Raw genomic sequence first — 24,319 nt, 5'->3', positions numbered from 1 at the left:
TTATGGAGGAAATAAAGCATTTAAAATAGAAACCGCCACACATATCTTTCCTAAATTTACGCGCATGCAAGGGAACGTGTTTGACTCATGCATGCATTTTGCCATAATTTTAGTATCTGTATAACCGCATGCATGCGACTGCCATGTTTTTCGGATCTGCCATAAAAATAGGATCGTAATAACAACCTACTAGAGCTATCAACCTCTCACATTGGCTCGGTATATACGCTTATAATTGAGGGATTTTATGCTCAAAACTTAAGGTTATTACGCTCCAACCCGGAGGTACGTCCACCAGTGAACAACATGCCAGATTTTTTACGCAGTGTAACGAATTGCATAAATACCTACACCATGTAGTATAATTTGTATCAGTATATATCATAAACTAGATTTAATGTGTTTTAGCTGCATGGCTGTTGGAGGGATCTTATATTTATGAAGGAAATAAAACATTAAATACGATTTTTTGTTTCTATGCGTGTAATCCATTTCCTTTCATTGCACATTATTTTTATCATAAATTCGTGTGCATGCAGCTGGTAACAGATTTTTACGCAGTATATCGAATTGCATAATTATTAACACAGTATAGCATATTTAGTCTCAGTATATATCATAAAATGGTCCTTACGCGTTTAGCTGCATGGCTGTTGCAGCGATCCTAAATTTATGGAGGAAATAAAGGATTTTAAAAACAGAAACTGCCGCACATATCTTTCCTAAATTTATGCGCATGCATTGGATCGTGTTTGACTCATGCATGCATTCCTTTTTTTGCGCTAACAGACGTGGGACAGGTGGCGCATCCGACAACCTGTTTGGGCGCGCTGGTTGAACCAGTTTGCAGAGGTGGTCGACCTAGGCTTCCTTTAACTAGGGCTCCCGTTATACCTGTCCTATATATATATATATATATATATATATATATATATATATATATATATATATATATATATATATATATCCATTCCAGTTCCACCGACAATGGAATGGAACCACCTAGCTAGGAAGGATCACTTTATCTTGTGAGATACTTGGTGATGTTAGTGATGATGCAGACTTGTATCTGTTTTGTGATGATCCTGACTTTAGTGAGACTTGTGATCTGTTTTGTGAGACTTTAGTGAGACTTTGTGATATATATGGTGTTGATGATAAATGTGTTCATTCTGTGATGTGCTTGATATATAATGTGATGTGAATGATATATATCTTTTGTTTGTTTGGATGGAACAACAAAAGCAAATAAAAAAGGGACATCCTGGTCACTTTGCCGAGTGTAACACTCGGCAAAGGGTTGCTTTGTCGAGTGCTATGACTATGGCACTCGGCAAAGAAGGAAACCTGGGAACCGGTAAAGCCATCTTTGCCGAGTGCTGACAGTGGCACTCGGCAAAGAAGGAAACCTGGGAACCGGCAAAGACATCTTTGCCGAGTGCTTTTGCCAAGGCACTCGGCAAAGATACTGGCGAAGGGACCCACTGGAGGGTTCTTTGCCGAGTGCCAGTCCACCAGACACTCGGCAAAGAAACCTCCTTTGTCGAGTGCCTACTAGAGCTCTCAGCACAGGGACTGGCTGTGGGGTCCACTGGACCAGTCTTTGCCGAGTGTCGCCGTAGGCACTCGGCAAAGGATCTGTCACCGTCAATTGGCGCCGTGACGGTGACTTTTCTTTGCCGAGTGCCAAATGGCACTCGGCAAAGTCTTTGTCGAGTGCCCGACAAAAAGTACTCGGCAAAGATGCTGTTGCCGATGTACAGTTCGCCGAGCATTCTTTGCCGAGTGTTACACTCGGCAAAGCCTTTGCCGAGTGTAAAATAGCCTTTGTCGTGTGTTTAGAACACACGACAAAGGAGCTGATTCCGGTAGTGGATGCATTGCATCCTCTTGTGAGATTAGATCCTAACATGGCGTCACCATCAAATAATGCACTCATCTATCTCTCATCACCATGTCTGCCTTCCCAGTCCGCCATTTCCCACTACAAATAGCGAGCTGATCGATCGATCTCAGGAGCACCTAGCTCAGAGCTAGCTAGCACCAGCTACAGCCATGGACGACACCCGTGGCCTGCTCATCGGCCAAGCGCGAGACGACGAGCAGGCCAGGAACGTCATGGTGGTTGGCTCCACGAGTGCTCTGGCCGTGGTGAGGGAGTACCGGAGGGGGAATTGGACGCTGCCGGAGACGATGATGCTGATCGAGGCCAAGCAAAAGGTGCACGAGGAGCGGCACCCGGGGGACCAGGGCCTGGCGCGGTGGCGCTGGGTCGAGGACTACTGCTGGCGGGCCGGCTGCCGGCGCAGCCAGAACCAGTGCAACGACCGCTGGGACAACCTCATGCGGGACTACAAGAAGGTGCGCGCGTACGAGCTCAGCGCCGCTGGGGCCAATGCCGCCGCCGCCGGCAGACCGCTCAGCTACTGGGCGATGGGCAGGGCGGAGAGGAAGGAGAGGGGCCTCCCGAACAACCTCCTCCGCGAGATATACGACGCCATTGCCGAGGTCATTGGGAGGAGGACGAGCATGGGTTGCGCCGCCGGTGCCGCGTTCACGGCGACGACGGCCAGCTTACTCGACGTCCCCATGCAAGCTTCCCCGCTCGCTCAAGTCCTGCCCCGACCTCTCCTGGCTTTAGGTACTCGTTCGTTCGTCATCCATGTCTGAGCAATTGTATTTCTTGGGCGCCATTTCTGTGGTCCACGATGACACTACGTACATATGATTGTTTTCTTTCTCCACTCCATATGATCAAGAACAAGAGACGCACGAGCACGGCGACACGCATTCTAGCCCAGAGTCACCGGAGAGAAAGAGGAGGCGGCCATCACTGGACGGGCTGCGTCCAGGGACCAGCACGTCGTCAGCGCCTGGAACGCAGGGCTATAATCAAGAACAAGGACATCACCGCTGTTGGAACCGGACCGCCGACACATGGCGTGTCCGTCGGGGCCACCCGCACACACGGCGCGCCCACCCAGGCTGTCGGGCCGCGACACACGCACTCGCACGTATAGCAGCGGGCTTTAGGTCTCTTGGGCCAACACTCCCCAAAAAGCTAGCCTAATAGGGGTTGTACCCTCAACCATATAACCGGACCGCCGACACATGGCATGTCCGTCGGGGCCACCCGCACACACGGCGCGCCCACCCAGGCTGTCGGGCCGCGACACACGCACCCGCACGTATAGCAGCGGGCTTTAGGTCTCTTGGGCCAACACTCCCCAAAAAGCTAGCCTAATAGGGGTTGTACCCTCAACCATATAAACCATGCTATTCCCAACACTCTCCCCCTCACACATTGTGAGCTGAGATTTGTCTGAGAATGCACTGGGCCAACCTGGCTCTGATACCAAATGTTGGAACCGGACCGCCGACACATGACGTGTCCGTCGGGGCCACCCGCACACACGGCGCGCCCACCCAGGCTGTCGGGCCGCGACACACGCACCCGCACGTATAGCAGCGGGCTTTAGGTCTCTTGGGCCAACACTCCCAAAAAGCTAGCCTAATAGGGGTTGTACCCTCAACCATATAAACTATGCTTTTCTACTCTCACCAGACAATGTGGGACTATTCCCAACAACCGCGAGGAGGAGGAGGACGACGACAGCTCCGAGTCACTACCGGAATCAGCTCCTTTGCCGTGTGTTCTAAACACACGGCAAAGGCTATTTTACACTCGGCAAAGGCTTTGCCGAGTGTAACACTCGGCAAAGAACGCTCGGCGAACTGTACATCGGCAACGGCTTCTTTGCCGAGTACTTTTTGTCGGGCACTCGGCAAAGACTTTGCCGAGTGCCATTTGGCACTCGGCAAAGAAAAGTCACCGTCACGGCGCCAAGTGACGGTGACGGATCCTTTGCCGAGTGCCTACGGCGACACTCGGCAAAGACTGGTCCAGTGGACCCCACAGCCAGTCCCTGTGCCGAGAGCCCTAGTAGGCACTCGGCAAAGGAGGTTTCTTTGCCGAGTGTCTGGTGGACTGGCACTCGGCAAAGAACCCTCCAGTGGGCCCCTTTGCCAGTATCTTTGCCGAGTGCCTTGGCAAAAGCACTCGGCAAAGATGTCTTTGCCGGTTCCCAGGTTTCCTTCTTTGCCGAGTGCCGCTGTCAGCACTCGGCAAAGATGGATTTACCGGTTCCCAGGTTTCCTTCTTTGCCGAGTGCCATGGTCATAGCACTCGGCAAAGCAACCCTTTGCTGAGTGTTACACTCGGCAAAGTGACCAGGATGTCCCTTTTTTATTTGCTTTTGTTGTTCCATCCAAACAAACAAAAGATATATATCATTCACATCGCATTATATATCAAGCACATCACAGAATGAACACATTTATCATCAACACCATATATATCACAAAGTCTCACAAAACAGATCACAAGTCTCACTAAAGTCAGGATCATCACAAAATAGATATAAGTCTGCATCATCACTGACATCACCAAGTATCTCACAAGACAAAGTCTAACTAACATTACCAACACTCATAAAGGTAAGTCTGGATCATCACAAAACAGATCATCAACGAGGTGGGCATCTGGACTGGTTCGGCGAAGGGCTGGACGAAGCATGAGGGTTGTTCGACGCCGCCGATTGACCCTGCACAGAGAACAGATTGTATGTGTGAGAACATATGAATATATATCATGCAGTACTAAAATTTTGATACTCACAGGAGTAGTGAACTCTGTAGGGTCAGCTGCAGGGAACAACGGAGGTGGTGGAGCATGACCCTGTGCGGCGCCAAGGCTCTGCATGTACGCGAACATCTCCGCCATCCTCTTCTCCAGCTCCTCACGTTGCCTCCTCTCATCATCTAGCTGAGTCTGTAATATTTCGCCCTAATGTTACGATAATGCAAAGAGAAGATATATAAAAATCAATGAACGATGAATAGATAAGGAATAACCTGGAGTTGCTAGATACGATGCTGTGAGGTGTCCTACCGAGGTCGTATGGCTGGGCTCGCGCTCGTGCTCCTTGCTCGCACCTGAGAGAGAGTGGGAGTGGAGGACGAGTCGATTGCCCCGTCGGCAATCCAGTACCGCCCATGCCTCTTGCCTCCTCCGACCCTCATGAGGACATCTCCGTCGATGTCCTCGGTCCTCGGATCATAATCTGGCCCATGGACCTCCTTGGCCATGGCGGTGTACTCACTGAGTCGGCTGTGGATGGCGGGGTTGGTGTACGCCTCGGGCCCGTCATCCGGGTTGTAGGTGACGTCGGACGTCGCCTTCCCCTTGTGGGCCATGGCATATGCCGAGAACGTGGAGCAAGGCGCGCCACCATGTGCCGCCGACTGCGAGAAAACCAACGAGATGGTTAGAAATCATGTCTAATCGAAAGTTATATACCTAAATAAAAAAGAGCGCGTACCCATGCTTCCGCGTATTTGCCCAGGCTGCGGCTGCCTTGATGGTGGGAGGGACCTTGCATCAGCAAACGCCGTTCCCGGCTAGCGTTGTGCGCCTCATCCCACTCAGCCGAGCACCACCTCTGCACCATCTGCTCCCAGCACTCAGGATGCGCGGCGCACCAATGAGGAATCATCTAAAAAAATATAAGTACACCGCATATCAGAAGATAAAAATAAGCATATTTAGTACCAATAATAAAGTTTTGTATTTACCTGCAAGTACTGGTCCGAAGACAACGACATGGTTCGGGCGTCCTTCTTGGTCACCTTCTCCCCAAGGACGGAGCCGTGGTAAGTGACGATGGCCTAGATGCGCGCCTCGTAGTGCATGTCCACGACGAGCTTCTTACAGCACGTCGTAGACACCACATCCGCCCTGGCCTCGTATCCAGCATCGCACCTGAAGAAATCCTACATACAAAGACGATGTATCCATACATTATTTCAAGAATATGCAACAAATGCGACTTATTAAACAATATAGTGCGAGGAAGACTTACCCATAGCTCTTGCTTCACCCGCTCCGCCTTGTTGTTGAATTGTCTGTCGTCCCGATCTACTGCATCGGGGGCGACGGCGTAGTGGTCGAAGGTGTATGGTGGGCTCGTCACTCCGGCGTACTCGACAAGTCCAGGGAAGTGTTCTCGGCATAGAAGGCCGAGGATGCCATTGGGGTTGCGGCCGTGACCCCCTGCAGTCTCCAAAACCATCCAAGACCTGTCCAAGTGATTAAGATGAAGTATTAGTTTCTATTATTAATTTGAACATATAATATGAAAAAGCAGCAACAACATCTAAAGTTACCTACCTCTCTCCATCGGGTCGTATCAGTGGACGTCTGTCACGAAGTATGGGTCGCTTAGGGAGGCTCGCGGGACCTCGCAGGTAGATACTCCTCGAACCTGAGGAGCCAGAACCTGAGACGTCCTGCTGAGCGGCGGCGTCGTCGTCGTCGTCCTGCTGCGCTGCATCGTCGTCGTCCTGCTGTGCCGCATCGACAGCGGCTTGCTGCTCCACCTGCTGCTGTACGACGTCGTCCTGCTGCGCCTCCTCCTCCGTCCTACGGGTGCTCCTCCTTCCCCTCCCCCTCCCCCTCCTCGTCCTCGTCCCACCGCCCACCATCTTTGTCCAACAACCTGCAATTAAGAGTAAACAATTAAGCACAGATAAAAAATATGTATTTAGAAACATATGCAAAATAAATGAAATATAGCATTACATCGATTAAAAATAATCTTCATATGTGTCCGGGTTAGCCGGATCATAAGTGTCATCATCACTATCAACCATTTCATAGTCAACATTATCTGAAGGCACAATTTCGTCATTGGCATTGCCTTCAAGTATTTCTAAGTCATTCTCATTTTGCACCTCATCATCCTCGTCATCAACAACCATTTCAATATCTACTTCCATTCCGATCGCTTCGGTTAAGTCTATCTCAAATCGCCCTTCGAGCCCATCTTCTTGGAAGAACTCTCCGTCATATGTGTCCGGGTCTAAGTTATAATCTTCATCATTTGGAACAGGCAATTTAGCGTGCGGTGATACCTTATACACAACATCCCAACCCTTAAGATGTTGTTTCGTTTGGCACGCATATGGAAGATAATACACTTGTGTGGCCTGTTGGGCCACAATATAGACATCGTCTCCTGGTAAGGTGGAATCCTGTCGAATTTCGACTAGCCCAAATTAGAATGTGTCCGTCTCGTAACTTCAGGGTCAAACCAATGACATTTGAATATCACTGGAGTAAGAGGTTTGGAACCATAAAAATTGAGTTCATATATTTCTTCAATTCTTCCATAATACTCGACCTCGTCAAGCCCGGGCGTAAAGACTCCAGAACACGTGGTTTTTCGATTGGGCCGACTTTGGTCGTAGCTTGTTGTGCGAAAACGGTATCCATTGACATCATACCCAGAAAATTTCCTGACCCTATAGGCAAAGCCATTGGCTACTTGTCTCAACTCGGCACTCATAGACGGCTCTCTTTGGCACTGCAAGTTCAAACACGCTAGATTGTTATATTATTCGCACGTAAGAGCAACTTCAAATGACAAACTAAGCACATACCTTACGTTTAAACCAGGAAATGAAATCGGGCAGTCCATTTCCCGCACCCTTTCGAAGAAGGGTATCATATTACTGTGGAGTTGGGTCCCTTGATCGACGCCAGAATTCATGAAGAAATTGCTCCATGTATGGCGTCACCTCTTCAAGGTTGGTCAATACATATAGCATGATATGGCGCCACTCTTCATGTCTCAGGGTCTTGGTGGTCGAACCACTTGCGCTTCCGAGTTGCCCTCGAAAAATGCTGAGGTTCGATTCATTGTCGCCATCATTGTAACGAGGGGGTGGATTATGCACGCTCGGCAGTTTGTCACCATAGTAAGTTGTTGTGAAGTTTGACACCTCCTCCAGTATGTATGCCTCTGCAATGGAAGCCTCGATTTTGCATTTATTTCTACATTTCTTTCGGATAGTCTTTAGACATCTCTCGATTGGATAGCACCAACGTCCCTGCACGGGCCCCCCCATTCGTGCCTCATACGGGAGATGAATAATCAAATGCTGCATCGGATTGAAGAAGCCGGGTGGAAAGATCTTCTCCAGCTTACACAGTAACACGGGTGCCATCCTTTCCAAGTCTACAATCATGGTCCGAGCTAACTCTTTTGCACAAAGCTGGCGGAAGAAATAGCTCAACTCTGCAAGCGCTAGCCAGACATGCTCAGGGACATAGCCTCGAACCATCACCGGAAGAATTCGTTCAATCCATATGTGGAAGTCATGACTCTTCATCCCTAAGACTCGCAGAGTAGATAAGTTCACCCCCCTACTAAGGTTAGCTGCATACCCATCAGGGAACATTAACATCTTGATCCACTCTAGTACTTCCTTCCTCTGGGCCCTGCTCAGGACGAAATCGGCCTTAGGCCTTCTCCATGTCTTACCACCACTAGGCGGCTTCATCTCTTGGTTTGGTCTATCACTTAACTCTGCCAGATCCACTCTTGCCTTTACGTTATCCTTTGACTTATCAGGAATCTCCATAATTGTTGCCCAAAGTGCCTCGGCGACATTCTTTTCAGTGTGCATCACGTCAATGTTGTGTGGAAGGAGCAGGTCATCATAATAGGGGAGCCGAGTCAAGCCCGACTTATGTGTCCACATATGTTGCTCACCATATCCCACAAAACCACCTTCTGGGTTGGCCACGAGACCATCTATCTATTCGCGAACTTCGGCACCAGTCATCATTGCAGGTGGGTGGTCTGTCACCACGACACCTTTCGTGAAGTTCTTGATGTCTAGTCGGAATGCATGGTCAGGAGGGAGAAATTGTCGATGTTTATCGAATGACGAATATTTGCCACCCTTCTTCAACCAAATGAACCTAAGAGCTTCCTTGCAAACTGGGCATGGGAACTTACCGTGAACACACCAGGCGCAAAATAGCCCATACGCCGGAAAGTCATGCATGGAGTACTGGTACCAAACATGCATTTTGAAGTTTGTCTTCGTAGCTCGGTCGTACGTCCATACCTCTTCCTCCCAAGCACGGACCAATTCATCAATCAAAGGCTCCATGTACACGCCCATTTTATTCCCCGGGTGTCCAGGAATTATCAACGACACGAATATGTTCTGTCTTTGAAAGCATACGCCGGGGGGGGAGATTGATGGGGATAACGAACACAGGCCAACATGTGTATGGGGCAGCGGTCATTCCATAGGGATTGAACCCATCTGTGGCCAGCGCAACACGAACATTACGAGCCTCTTTGGCTTTATCATGGTGAATGGCATCAAAGTGGGTCCATGCTTCACCATCGGATGCATGAACCATCTTGTCAGGATTGTATCGTTTGCCTTTTTTGTGCCATGTCATCTGTTTCGCGGATTCCTCTGTCATGTATAGACGCTGGATCCTCGGTATGAACGGAAGGTGACGTAGGATTGTCACGGGGATGTCGAGCTGTCTCTTTTGTCCATCACCAGAGTCTACCTCCATGAACCTAGACGATTTACACTTCGGACAGTACTTTGCCTCAGTGTGTTCTTTCCTAAATAGGACGCAGCCCTTCGGACAAGCATGTATCTGCTCATACGTCATCTTGAGTGCACGAAGGAGTTTCTGTGCCTCGTACATGCTCTTTGGCAGAACGTGATCCTCCGGAAGCAGGCTGCCAATAACTGTCAACAAACCATCGAAGGCGTCTCGACTCATGCTATACTGCGACTTGAACGCCATAATACGCCCAATGGCATCCAGTTGAGAAACCTTTGTCTTGCCGTGAAGGGGTTTCTGTGCCGCGTCAAACATGTCGTAGAATGCCTTTGCGGTCGCCTCTGGCTCGTCCTCCGTACGTCCTTCGGCGAACTGTGCCTCGTGATAGTCGTTCAACATGTCCGCTACCCCGGCATCAGCATCGTAATCCTCGACGCGTTGTCTCACCACCTCCTCTCTCGTGCGATGCGCTTCACCATGGAAGATCCACCGAGTATAGTCTGGCATAAATCCATTCTTCCAAATATGTTCTACCATGGCCTTCTTTGGTTTTCTTTTCCGGTTGTCACATTTGCTGCACGGATAAGGGACTAGGCTAGCTCCTTTAGCAGCTTCGCCATATGCCCGTTCCACGAAAGCATCGGTCTTCCTAATCCATTCTGGGGTGACATCATTACGTCGAACGCGGCCCGTGTACATCCACTCACGGTCCTCCATCCTCTAACATATATAACCGAGTATAGTTTAATATAGACATGTAATGCATGTACACTACGTTCCTACCTTCTAATAGGTGAGGATAGGTCCTAATCCCACCCGCGGTTGCGTAGATGGAGTTAGTTTCCATGCTCTACTCCGATCCGAGATAGAATTTCGGCAGCACCTCCCCGCTGTTCTCCGGATACACGTCCTGGCAGGGAGAGTGTACTGTCCGGAGAACAACAGGGAGGTGACGCCGAAACTCTATCTTGGACCGGAGTAGAGCATGAAACTAACCTCATCTACGCAACCGCGGGCTGTCCAAAAAACGTGGACAATTCGAAACTGATACATTTGTAGATATGCAAAGATCTGCATATCTACATCGTATCACTTTCGAACGAGAGACACCTAACTGGGTTACGTGATCTACGACCATGATGCGGAAATAGAGGTTATACCTAGGGTGGCGGTGGAGTCAGGCTAGTCGGGCTGTGGCGGGTCGGTGCAGTGGCGACTCGACGCGGTGCAGGCAGACCCGCAACGGCTAGGAAGACCTCTGCAAAAAAATAAACAAGTCTGTCAATAAAAAATTTCGGCAGCACCTCCCCTGCACGGGGAGGTTTCCAAAACCTGCAAATAAAACTGACAACACAATGGCTGACATCCACACATATATCAACGGCACGATGGCCGACAATCACATTTAATCGACATCCATATCCACCATCACCAACTAATATTAATTTCTACAACTAATTTCTACACCTAATCCACACATTTAATCGACAATCACATTTATTTCTACAACTAATTTCTACACCGTTCTTCAATTACGTACCGGAGGCGAGGACGGTGGAGGCGAGGACGAAGGCGCGGACGGCGGCGAGCGGGCAGACGGCTGGCGGATGGCGGCGCGTGGGCGGGCAAATGGTGGGGCGCGAACAGCGGTGAGGCGGTGAGGCGGTGAGGCGGCGCTTGGACGGGCGGCGGTGACACTCGGCGGGCGGCGGCGTGCGCGGCGGCGTGCGCGTGGCGGGGAGGCACGGCCGCGGCGAGGGGAGGCGCGGGGAGGGGTTGCTCTCGGGAAGAAACGACGGCGCGCGGCGAGGCGACGGCGCGGCGAGGCGGCGGCGTGGGGAGCTGGCGGCCGCGAGCGAGCGCGCGTCGCGGCGGCGTGGCGAGCGGGCGGGCGCGGGGAGCGGGGGGCGCGGGGAGGCACGGCGGGGCGGCGGCACGGCGACCGGGCTGGCGCAGGGAGGCGGCGGCGACGAGCGAGCGACGCGACGTAACAGAGAGAGGAGTGGAGAGAAAGAAGGAGAAGGAAGAACGGGAGAGCCGTTTATTTGCTTTCTTTGCCGAGTGCCCGTGATCTGGCACTCGGCAAAGATTTTTTAAAAATATTAAAATATTCTTTGCCGAGTGCCAGATCGCTGGCACTCGGCAAAGTGTTCTTTGCCGAGTGCCATCTGGATGACACTCGGCAAAGAATCTTTTACAATCCTTTGCCGAGTGCTATCCAGCTGGCACTCGGCAAACCATCCTTTGCCGAGTGTCATTTGTGGACACTCGGCAAATTACTTTTTTATTTTTTTTATTTTCCCTACCAAACTTTTTGTGGTATGTTCCTACACTATGTAGACCTACATGTACCATTTTGGGACAATTATAACAGTGTTTTCTATAGCTAGTACATTTAGTTTGTTTATTTGAATTTTTCGGAAAATTCAGATTTGAACTGCAGGTCACTCGAAACTTGGAAAACTGTGCATGCAAAAATGATATTCATACTACTTAGCACAAGTTACGACCGATTTCAGGAGCGTACCGGAAACTTCGAGCACCATGCTCACTCAACATGACCGTAAACTTGCCACACAGCTGTTTAAAAATTGTATAAAACACAAACAAACTTAAAAATCATGAAACTTGTCCACATGTCATGATATCATATGTAGAGTCTGTGATAAAAAATTTAGAATGTTTGGAGAAAGTTGTGAGACATTATGTGTAGAAACCTAAGAGAACCACACATGAAATCATAGAGTTTCAATGTGGATCTCTTAGGTTTGTACACATAGTGCGTTACAGCTTTCTCGAAACTTTTTCAAATTTTTATCACAGCCTCTACATATGATATCATGACACGTGGACAGGTTTCATGATTTTCTGACTTTTTTTTCTGTTTTATACAATTTTTAAACACCTGGATGGCAAGTTTACGGTCATGTTGAGTGAGCATGGTGCTCGAAGTTTCCGGTCCGCTCCTGAAATTGGTCGTAACTTTTGCTAAGTAGCATGGATATCATTTTTGCATGCACGGTTTTCCAAGTTTCGAGTGACCTGCAGTTCAAATCTGAATTTTCCGAAGAAATTCAAATAAACAAACTAAATGTACTAGCTATAGAAAACACTGTTATAATTGTCCCAAAATGGTACATGTTGGTCTACATAGTGTAGGAACATACCACAATTTTTTTGAGAGACAAAATAAAAAAAAATACAAATTCACTTTGCCGAGTGTCCAAAGATGACACTCGGCAAAGTATGCTTTGCCGAGTGCCTACTATGCGGCACTCGGTACAGAACCTATTTGCCGAGAGCCAACGGCTGGCACTCAGACTAACGGCCGTCAGCTTTGGGACGGCCGCTGATGGCCGTTTGCCGAGAGCCCCCTTTGCCGAGAGTTTGACACTCGGCAAAGTTGTCTTTACCGAGTATCGTTCTGTGTCGAGTGTTCAGCTCTCGGCAAAGCACGTTTTGCCGAGTGCCTAACTTTATCGAGTGCGGCACTCGGCAAAGCTTTCTTTGTCGAGTGTCCGACAAAAGGCACTCGGCAAAGAAGTCAACACTCGACAAAGCTTTCTTTGCCGAGTGCCCGACAAAAGTCACTCGGCAAAGAAGCCAACACTCGGCAAAGCCTCGGATTCCGGTAGATCTGAGTACTCCGACGACGACTGCAACGTCCTGAGCGGCGCGATCGGACGGTGCGCGGCGATCCTGTCGGAGGCGCTGGAGAGCCGGGACGCTGCGGAGGAGCGGCGGCACCGGGAGGTGATGGCCGTGGAGGAGCGGCTCGGCCGCGCGCGGCAGGCGCGCCGCGAGGCCGGCGAGCAGTGCATGGCCGGGTTGGCCGCCGCCGTCAACCAGCTCGCCGGGTCCATGCTGGCGCTCGCCGCTGCCAAGCACAAGGACAATGGCGGCGGCCCCGCGGCGCCCAAGTGAGACGAGAACGAGATCATCGTCAAGCGGAGCTAGCTAGGGGGACCGGTCTCGTATCTCATGATGCCGCGGTGTGCAGCTACTCTGCTGGAGCAGGATGCTCCGATCCGCGCACGCGGCGGGCCATCGAGTGGGCTTCAACCAGATCGAGATCATCCTGCCAAAGTGCTGCGTGGGTGATGCTCCCGTCTCGCAGCTCGACACCGTCAGCGCGTGTGCTGCGGCGAGTCCGAGACGCCTGGGTCTTCTCCGACCCGCTTATGCATGCATGTGACTTGCTGGGTTGCTTTCATTCTGAACTTCTGATCGTCGTCCTGAATCTGACAGATCTAGATTACTGTCGCAGGATATGCATCCATAGTAGAGAAGCTTTTTGTTAATTTGTTCGGTTAATTTATGGTGTCAAAAAACTGGTTCGTTCCTAATTGATAGAAATCCGGTCTCTATATCCACTTAGGGCTTGTTCGGTGGTGGATTAAAGGGATTAGGTTGGCTGCTATTTGAATGTGAGAGGATTTGATCCTTTTAATCCCCTTTGATCCGACGAACAACGTAAAAAGTTCTATATATGGGCCATGTAATTTGTCTCTTAAGTAGGATAGCAACCCATTAAAAGCCAGTTCTGCTTCGGTTCCTAGTGTCCCGTAACCTCCGGATATAATCGTTAACCGATTCTTCGTGTCCCTGTCGGACTGAAGCTAAATCAGCTAGCCCTACTTCATATTCCCGGAAAAGAATTGTACATGAAATTTACTCTCTAAATCATTCCAGTAATTAATGGAATTAGGAGGCAGGACGACGTACCATGCAAAAGTGGTACTAGTAAGGGATAAAGAAAATAAACAAACACAAAATGCTTCCTCATCGACCAGTTTGCCTAGGTGTGCTAGGAACTGGTCTATATGTTCGTGTGTGCTTCTCCCATTTTCACCAAAAAACTTAGAAAACTCTGGTATCATCCGAGAGATCGTGATTATATATGATAGAAACTGTCGCACATATCTTTCTTAAATTTATGCGCATACATTGGATCGTGTTTGACTCATGCATGCTTTTCTTTTTTTTGCGCTAACAGACGTGCGGCAGGTGGCGCACCCAACAACCTGGTTGGGCACGCTGGTGGGATGGTCAGCCTAGGCTTTCTTTAACTATTGAAAGCCCAGTGCTCCCGTTATACTTTCGTGTGTATATATATATATATATATATATATATATATATATATAGAGGCATGAAAAGCGATCCTCCGATTTAGAGCAAGGCAGCGGTAGACTGCGACACAACACTATGGTCAGGACTCTTCTCTTCGATCAAGATTAGATTAGAAAAATAAAACATTCAGGCCACTAGAAAATTGAAAGGGTAGACTGTAACTACAGTCTACCGGGCACCCCGAGTCAGAAAAATCGTAGGGCGATGAGAGCCGGCAGAGGCGGAGAGAACTGTGAAGTGAAAAGCTACTGTGACGCTTACCTACTGCACAGTAACACGACTGGGCAATGCGACGCAGGCATTGATGCAGCGGATCGGAAGCAGGAGCACACAAGGAGGGGGAGAGAGTGCTCGATCAGTTTCTTGACGTTGATGCATGCAAGAGTACTACACAGGAAGAGTGACGTGAGTGAGGCTCAGCAGGTTGTGCGCGGCGCAGAGGGTAGCTAGCTCTGCTCGTCCTAGAGAGAGAGAGACTAGGGAGCAGGTGAGTGGGAGCGACGACGACGACGGAGGACTGGAGCGCGGTCAATGGGATCAGCCCCCTAGACACTGCCATCGCTGCAACTTTGGTTTTGTCCTTTTGGAAGTTCATTATTCTCATAATCAAAATACGATTTAGGAAATGTTATTTCTAAAAAAAATTCAATTGCGTACTGATACGATATTCAAATTTATCAAATTCAAAAATAAAATTACTTCGTTTTTGCATTACTTACGTAAGTATAAATTGTATGAATATGAATATTACAAAAAATAAATATAGTATATGAATTATGTTAATATTATAGATATAGAGGATCGAATTTAGAGAACGTTGCTGGAGATCAAGAAAATATAGAGGATATAATCTTTTAATGTGTACTGTAAAGGACAAAAATATTTCTTTACATAATGAAATTTAGAGTATATTGCTGGAGGCTGCCCCTAATCCCCGTCCTCTTGCCCCTGCACGCCCGCTCGTGTCCAAAACAGCAGCGGCGACGGACTGCGACGCCTCGTCCTCCTCACCTCTCCTCTCTCTCTTCAAAGTTCGATCCCTCTCTCTCTCTCACTCCGGCTCACCTGCCCCTAGACGTAACCGTGTACTATTTCAATTTCACACATCGCCGTGGACCTGGGCATTCGGTTAATTAACCGATCTATTTCGTTCGTTTTTCAGTTTTTTTTTCATGTTCGGTTTTTAAAGAATAGCAACCAAAATTATGTGTAAATGGAGAAACCAATCCCTCGGTTAACCGAAAAGTTCGGCTCGATTTATGGTTTAACGAAAAATCCAAACATGACTCATGTGCCCACACTATTGCATAACAAAAGAGCAATATCTATTTTTGTATGACTCATGTGCAAAAAGTCATACGAACAACAATTACACATATTTCAAGCATATTAAGGTCCTGTTTGTTTCGGATTATAATCTCTCCAGATTATATAATCTAGCGCAAATAATCTAGTAGATAAACAAACACCTAGATTATATGTTTAGATTATATAATCTAAAGCCCATATTATGATAAACTCATAATCTTCTCAAGAGTAATGTCGGGGACCATAATTAGGGTACCCTCAAGACGCCTAATTCTCAGCTGGTAACCCCCATCAGCATAAAGCTGCAGAGGCCTGATGGGTGCGATTAAGTCAGGGATCAGTCCATACGAGCGACTCAATCACGCCTCGCCCGAGTCTAGCCTCGAGCAAGGGCAGCCGACCCCGAGGGGTTTCCGTCTCGCCCGAGGCCCCCCTTTTTTAACGGCGGATACATCTCCGGCTCGCCCGAGGCCTTGCCTTCGCTAAGAAGCAACCTTGACTAAATCGCCGCGTCGACCGACCGAGTCGCAGGAGCATTTAACGCAAAGGTAGCCTGACACCTTTATCCTGACGCGCGCCCCCCGGCAGAGCCGAAGTGACCGCCGTCACTTCGCTGCTCCACTGACTGGTCTGACAGAAGGACAGCGCCGCCTGCGCCACTCCGACTGCAGCGCCACTTGACAGAGTGATGCCGACAGGAAGCCAGGCCCTGCCAGAGGCGCCATAGGAAGCTCCGCCCGACCCAGGGCTCGGACTCGGGCTAAGCCCCGGAAGACGGCGAACTCCGCTCCGCCCGACCCAGGGCTCGGACTCGGGCTAGGCCCCGGAAGACGGCGAACTCCGCTCCGCCCGACCCAGGGCTCGGACTCGGGCTCAGCCCCGGAAGACGGCGAACTCCGCTCCGCCCGACCCAGGGCTCGGACTCGGGCTCAGCCCCAGAAGACGGCGAACTCCGCTCCGCCCGACCCAGGGCTCGGACTCGGGCTAGGCCCCGGAAGACGGCGAACTCCGCTCCGCCCGACCCAGGGCTCGGACTCGGGCTCAGCCCCGGAAGACGGCAAACTCCGCTCCGCCCGACCCAGGGCTCGGACTCGGGCTAGGCCCCGGAAGACGGCGAACTCCGCTCCGCCCGACCCAGGGCTCGGACTCGGGCTCAGCCCCGGAAGACGGCAAACTCCGCTCCGCCCGACCCAGGGCTCGGACTCGGGCTAGGCCCCGGAAGACGACGAACTCCGCTTCGCCCGACCTAGGGCTCGGACTCGGGCTCAGCCCCAGAAGACGACGAACTCCGCTTCGCCCGACCCCAGGGCTCGGACTCCGCCCTGGCCTCTACCGAACGACCTCCGCCTCGCCCGACCCAGGAGCTCGGGCTCGACCTCGGCCATGGAAGACGGACTCGACCTCGGCTTCGGAGGAGCCTCCACGTCGCCCGACCTAGGGCACAGGCCCGCCACGTCAACAGGAAGCGCCATCATCACCCTACCCCGAGCCGACTCGGGCCGCAGAGAACAAGACCGGTGTCCCGTCTGGCTAGCTCCGCCAGATAGGCAATGATGGCGCCCCGCTAGCCCTGTGACGACGGCGGCTCTCAGCTCCCTTACGGAAGCAGGGGGACATCAGCAAGGACCCAACTGCTCCGACAGCTGTCCCTCCGCCAGGCTCCGTTGCTCCTCCGACAGCCACGACACCACACCAGCTGGGTGCCAAGATCTCTCCGGCTGCCACATCGGCGTGTACTTAGGGCGCTAGCTCTCCCCCGCTAGACACGTAGCACTCTGCTACACCCCCATTGTACACCTGGATCCTCTCCTTACGCCTATAAAAGGAAGGACCAGGTGAAAGTGCATTCATCCCTTTTGTGAGTTTTGGTGATTTGGATAACAACACATTTAAAGGTCTAACAAGTTTGCTAAGTGTTGAATAGGAAATTCAGTATGATGAACATACTTGAATAGTGTATAATGATCAGTGAACAAAGGTTCAACACAAGGTTAAATAACCAGTGAGACAATGCAAATGGATATAATATGGTCTCTCTATATTGGTTTGAATATATGGACAAGACCTGAGAAATCACTACATACATATGACCAGAATAGAGGACAAAGTGATTTAGAGGGTTGGTCAAGCCAAAGAGAATAAGATATGAGGAATCGTGAATTGGCTTGACCATATTACTATCAGTCCATATATGCTTCTATGAGAATCAAACTAGAGCTTGATTAATCTTAACAGTTATATCTAGAAGACATTCAAGCAAGGTTCACAATATTGAAGAAATGATTCTCTCAATGGATGCTCAATATGATGTGACTCAAGAATGGCTTGATAGGGTGAAGATAGCAAGGAAAGGGCTTCGAGGAACTAGGCGAAGGTGAAGGCCAAGCGACGGCTTGTAGACCGAGGTACCATGGCTAAGGTGAAGAAGAGAGTACTTGCACTAAGTCGATGAACTAATCTGCTATGAAGAGTTATAGCATGTTGATGCATCAGTAAGGTGACTTGAAGCCATGATTTGAACTCATATAAGGTGATATGGTACAAGTCACAGGGTTTGATTTGAGTTTGCTTCAAAAGGTGAGACAAAGATGTTTGTGATCCTTATGAAGCAATGCCATGGAGAAATCACACATGAGACACCAATGACTCAAGGAGTTTACTTCATTTTATTTTATTTAACTTGAGTATAGGAATCGTCGTACTATAAAGGGGGATCCAAAAAGAAGGTTGGTGTCTGCCAAAGCTCAAACCTCTCTATTCAAAAGCTATTTTTGAAAAGCAAAAATCTCTTTAACGTTCTATGGTTGACCGTGGTTAGGGTTGAGAAACCTAGAGTGTTCTTGCTGAAAAGCAGCTGAACTTCTTCAACTGCAGCTGAGCTTTCCAGCTGAACTTGACTTCAGCTGAGTTGAGCTTCTTCAGCTGCAGCTGAGCTGAACTTCAGCTGTGTTGAACTTTCTCAACTCCAGCTGAACTTCAACTTCGATTGGGGTCCAGGCAGGTTCAACCGGGGTCCAGGGCAAGTTCAACCGGGGTCCAGGCAGGTTCAACCGGGGTCCAGGGCAAGTTCAACCGGGGTCCAGAGAGGTTCAACCGGTGTCCAGGGAAAGTTCAGCCGGGGTATTTTCCTCGGACCTCACTGGTCAAAACCGGTTGAACCGGTCCTAGGGGAGGTTCAACCGGTGTCAGGGTCACCTGACCGGTCTGACCTCCTGACTGGCAGACTGACTGCCAGTCTGACCCCCAGGCGGTTGAACCGGCCCTAGGGGCGGTTCAACCGGTGTCAGGACCTGTTTTTTGCAGTCTGACTTGCAGTCTGCCAGTCTGACTGGCAGACTATCTATCAGCCTGCCCCAGGCGGTTGAACCGGTCTTAGGGGCGGTTCAACCGGTCTTGGTCAACTTTGACCAGTCTGCGGTCAGTCTGCGCGTCAGTCTGCCAGTCAGACTGGCAAACAGGCTGCCAGGCCTGCCAGGGGCGGTTCAACCGCCCTAGGGGGCGGTTCAACCGGTCTCAGGCAGAAAAATCTGCCCAAACGGCTAGTTTTGAGCTCCACCTATATATACTCACTCCTACCTCTCACCCCATAGCAGTGAGCACGATTTGAACTCCATTTCCAACTTGAGAAACACCTCCCACTCTCTCTCACACATCTCTTGCCTCTCCCATTTCAAATCTTTGGAGAGAAATCTTTGAGTGAGCTTGAGAGCTGTGGTTTTTGTGCTTCATCTCCAAATCTCTCTTGCTCTTCTTCATTCGAGCTTTGGTACTACATCGAGTTCTTTGTGGATTCATTACTCTTGGAGCTTCTAGCTCCTAGACGACTAGGTGTCTCTTGTGAGTCTCCAAATCTTGTGGAAGACCACAAGAAAGTTTGTATTACCCGCTCGTTTGAGCAAAGATTAGTGTGTGAGCTTGACCTTTGTGGTCGGCAAAGGGAGGATTAGGGTTGAAAGAGACCCGGCTCTTTGTGGGCGCCTCAACGAGGAAGTAGGGCACCCTGGTGGTGTGACCGAACCTCGGGATAAATCTTGTGTCTCTTGTGTTCTTGCTCATTGTGTTTGTTTGTGTTCTTCGTTCTCTCACCATTGTGTGGAAGATTTGTTCATATCCTTTTGGTGTGTGGATTTTGAGAAGTGCCCTTCTTAGATCTACTACTTTGAACCCTGTGGATCATTTAGAACATCTCATTTCCAAAGTTAACTGGGTGAATTTCGAGATCAATTCAGTTTTATATCTCATTCTTTAGTTGAGCTCGTTCAAACCAGTTGCACCGGTTTTGACACTGGACAGTTTTACCTAGTTTGTTTCTAGTTTTTATTGAAAAAGTTTTAACTTGCCTATTCACCCCCCTCTAGGCAACTTTCAATTGGTATCAGAGTCTAATCCTCGTTCTAACGCTTAACCGCGTGAGGAAAGATCATGTCGGGGGGACTAAGAAACGAAAGTGCTTCTAAGCTTGAAAAAGTTGAGGTTGCCTCGACTTCATCTTTTGGTGCAGATGTTGATCCTAGGGCAATAGACCTTGCCATGAGAATCGCTGAAAGGATGTTCCTCAAAATGAAGGAAGATGAGACGAAGAACATTATTGAAGAAGAAGAAAATGATCGATGGAGACCAAACGACGAATCCACATCTTCACAAGGTTCGTCTTTCAAATCCACTTCTCATATGTGCTTTGTTGCTAATGAGAGTGACAGTGAAAGCGAAAGTGAGGATGAGGAGGAGCATGAAAGTGATAGTGAAGATGAGGATGATCTTCAAAAATTCTTCGCTCAACTAAGTAAGAAGAACCGGATGAGCTTGCTCAAACTCATGAAAAGAGCGGAAGAACAAAAGGAAATGCTTCATAAGCAAGAAGATATCCTCATCGAAAAAATCAAAGACTTGGAGAAGTTGACCAAAGAGCATGAGAAGCTAAAGTGCTCTCATGATGATTTGGTCCAAAGGTATGAAGACATTTCAATTGAGCAAATTAAAGTTGTTAATCATTCATCATATATTGCTCAATTAGAAAATAAAAATGCTATGTTCAAGAACACGATAGAAAGGCTAAATATTGAAAATCTAGCTTTGCAAGAAAAACATGATATGCTTGTGTGCTCTCATAATAAATTTATGGATTCACATATCATGTTAGAAATGGCTCATGAGGTTGTGTTAACTAATTTGAAATCATACCAACCTCACATGTGCACATGTGTTGAAATTGAAACTATATTACCATGTGCTAACAATTGTTGTTATCAAGCAAGCCAATCTTCCATTGAGCTAGAAATTTCAGGAATTAGTGATATTTCTATCACACAAGAAAATAAAGAGCTCAAGGAAGAAGTTGGAAGGCTAAGAAGGAGCTTAACTTTTTTGAAGGGAAAGTGTCATGCTCAACCTTCTCACGATAAACGTGATAACATGGTGAAGAAGCTTGAGAAGGGGACAACCGTAGCATGCACAATCCCGCTTCAAAATAATGCTAAGTTCCCTAAGAAAGGCATGAGCAAACATCAAGAGAAGAAAGCCAAAGCTCATGACAAGTGCCTCAACCATGCCTCCACATGCTCCACACAAGGTAACAAACAAGCCACTCTTCCAAATAAGAGAAGATGCACTAGAAAGTGTTATCAATGTCATGAGAAGGGACATGAGATTAAGTCATGTCCTTACATAAAAGATAGTGGTTTAACTTTGGAAAGAAAGAGGCTCACTAACCATGTAGCAAACAAGAAGCAAGGCAAGAAGGAGTCTTGCAAAATTAAAAATCATATTTGCTACACTTGCCGAAGAAAGGGACACCTTTGCAAGGATTGTCCCATGAGTAAGTATCCTAAGTCTACCATGTCAATTCATTCATATTCGCTTAGGAGACCCAAAAATGACACTTGTGCTAGAAAGGTAATTAGTTCACCTAAAACTAGCACAAAGGCCATTTGGGTGCCTAAGTACTTATTAGCTAACCTTGGTGGACCCATCCAAAAATGGGTACCAAAATGTACTTAATAAGTTTTGCAGGTACCCAGAGATGATATGAAGCTTTGGGGTGCTTGAGAAGTTTAACTCGATTCTTATCTCAAGCTATCAATCTTACATTGTCTATCCTTTAAGATTGACCCAAAGATGAATTGAGTTGTTATATCACTAACTTCATATTCATCTCTAGCAAGAACTTGTGTTGTAGTGAATAAGGATTAACCTTTGTGGGAATCAAGCAAAAGGCCTACAACCAAGTGATATCCAAAGGATGGTAACATTTAATTCTTAAGTGCACATTGCTTTTAATTGGTATATTCCTTTGTGTCTTTTGTAGCCACATAGGAAAAATGAAGCACTTGAGAATGAACTTAAAAGATTTTACCTTACTTTGGAAAGGATCTAATTATATGGTAGATTGCAAGTTCATATTTTTATATTGTGACAATCTACATGCTTTAAATTGATTGTATGTATCTTGTGGCATATTTCAAGTTAATCATCATATTATTGCCATGACCTAGACATAAAGAGTATTATCCCATGTTCTTAAATGAATATAGTGCTAAGTAAGAAATTCAAATTCTTAAAGCACTTACCAAAAGGGAATTCTCTATATGACTAGAGTTGTGAGACTAATGTTTTTATCTAAGTGATTTATGTAGTTTCACAACATGAGAATGTGTTTCCCAAATGGAGTGTACCATGAAACATTCAAAGAAGATCGAACCAATACTATGTGATGTATTCATTCTTGCTTAAATTGGTTTTGAGTCTTCTACATTAATCACTCACCATGCTATGAATTAAACTTGCCATGTAAACTTAATTAAATAATCATGCTACTTTCATCTTTTTTTCAACTGATGTTATGCATGATGCTTGTAAGGGTAATTTAGTTCATATCATGAGGTTTCCTTATTTTAGTAACCTTCTTGTCATTCATATACTAGAGGTTGCTAAATAGGAAACTATTGCTTGTGTTACTAATACAATCTCTTTTAAGATATTTCATGGAAATTCATAAGTAGAGATTGTGCTCTTTCAATTGGTAAAATCACAAGCTTTAAAGGTCAATCTTCACCTAAAAGAAAGATTAGGAATGCTCAAGGCAAAGGTATGGAACAAATTGCTTCAATTGGTAGTTGATCAATAGTAGTTCCTTTCAAGTGGCATTCTTTCAATTAGTAATAATCTATTTTATGGAAAGAAATGTCAATATGAAGGTTAAATTCCTTTTGGCTTAAATTTGTAAATTGGTGCATATTGTTAATTCACTCCTCCATGTGCATTAACCTAAAAGGAATTTAACTTATGCCTTTATGCCTCATAAATGATGATTTGTTTGCAATTCATATCTAAAGGTCACCATTCATTAAATACTTCCTTGTACTGCTAATACCTCTTTTCAAAGTGCTTTTCGACTAGTTCTAAAAGGAAAAGGGATAACAAGCTAAAGAAGGAAGTCTCCACAAATGAAGAAAGAAGATTACTTAGATGACACCATCTCATATAGTAAGACCTTTCAATTGATATAACAAATGGTATGCTCTACTTGGTGGTAAGTATTCTTAAAGATAAGTTAATTCATTGCAAATTTGTCATGCCTTGACCCAATATATGTAATGCACTCCTCATAAGACTCTTAACTGAATTGAAAGTGCATGTGGCAAGTCATTCAAATACTTGATGCACATATCTAGTGGGAGAACATTATATATCTTGTGTCGTAGAGAATAAGTTTCACTTGAGTGAGCTATACTGAGATAATCCAAAATGGTAAATTTGTATCTCATTCATATGGATTGTAATCTTTGTTTTCTAAATAGCTACTCTTGATGCAGTTTAAAATTCCCTTATCGTTAATTCTAAAAGTGCATAAGAATCCTTTTGTTGATATTCATCACATACATATGCACTAACATGGATATGATTTTTAAACTATAAAAGGTACAATTAGTGATCCATACTCTCTAAATTTTGGAAACCCATATTTTGATATCTTAGAAATCTACTTCAATCGGTATCCATATGCCTCACATTGAATTGGATCGCTAAGTTGTAAATTCCATGCATAAGTTGTCTTTATGATATGAATGCTTGTGTGACTAACCTTGATAAGCTAGGTGCACCGAAGGTTAAGCTAGGTTCATCATCAAGAAGGCAACACAATGATGTATCAAGAAAAGGAGAAAAGTCTCCTATTCTTAACTCTAGATTTTATCTGTGTGATTAAATATTGATTTGAATCTATGTAAGATGGTTGTCAAGTATATGTGGGTGCCTACACAAAGAGAATGTTGGGGGCCTTCGGCTTACGAAGGTCCTCAAAAACAGGATTTAATAGTATTTCTGGAGTATAATGTGTGAACAAGTATCTTTGGACTCAAGTCGGAATCGCAGCAGATCAGAATAATACGAAGATTGATACAGCGCCGAAGGTGTAAGCAGGAAAGCTTTGGCGTGGTGGC

General features: G+C 47.3%; 1 protein-coding gene across 1 annotated transcript; it reads left to right on the top strand.

Moving 5' to 3' along the window:
* The first annotated feature begins 2,055 nt into the window (after positions 1 to 2,055).
* On the top strand, positions 2,056 to 13,778 carry LOC103645742 (uncharacterized). The gene is made up of 4 exons (XM_020544711.2): positions 2,056 to 2,641; positions 2,760 to 2,909; positions 3,589 to 3,649; positions 13,078 to 13,778. Exons 1-4 carry the CDS (start codon positions 2,056 to 2,058, stop codon positions 13,364 to 13,366), a joined length of 1,086 nt encoding a protein of 361 aa, XP_020400300.2. The 3' UTR covers positions 13,367 to 13,778.
* The last annotated feature ends 10,541 nt before the right edge of the window (positions 13,779 to 24,319 follow it).

This window comes from Zea mays, chromosome 1, assembly GCF_902167145.1.
Source record: "Zea mays cultivar B73 chromosome 1, Zm-B73-REFERENCE-NAM-5.0, whole genome shotgun sequence".
NCBI classification, from domain to species: Eukaryota; Viridiplantae; Streptophyta; class Magnoliopsida; order Poales; family Poaceae; genus Zea; species Zea mays.
Note: the sequence above shows the minus strand (reverse complement) of the source record. Positions and strands in the feature narration are given on the sequence as shown.

Bases quoted from the DNA above. Each gene is read 5' to 3' on its own strand.
- LOC103645742 (XM_020544711.2), top strand. From the start codon at position 2,056: ATGGACGACACCCGTGGCCTGCTCATCGGCCAAGCGCGAGACGACGAG. The intron at 2,642-2,759 runs GTACTCGTTCGT...CATATGATCAAG, and splicing joins CCGACCTCTCCTGGCTTTAG to AACAAGAGACGCACGAGCAC. The intron at 3,650-13,077 runs GTGTGTTCTAAA...GGATTCCGGTAG, and splicing joins CCGGAATCAGCTCCTTTGCC to ATCTGAGTACTCCGACGACG.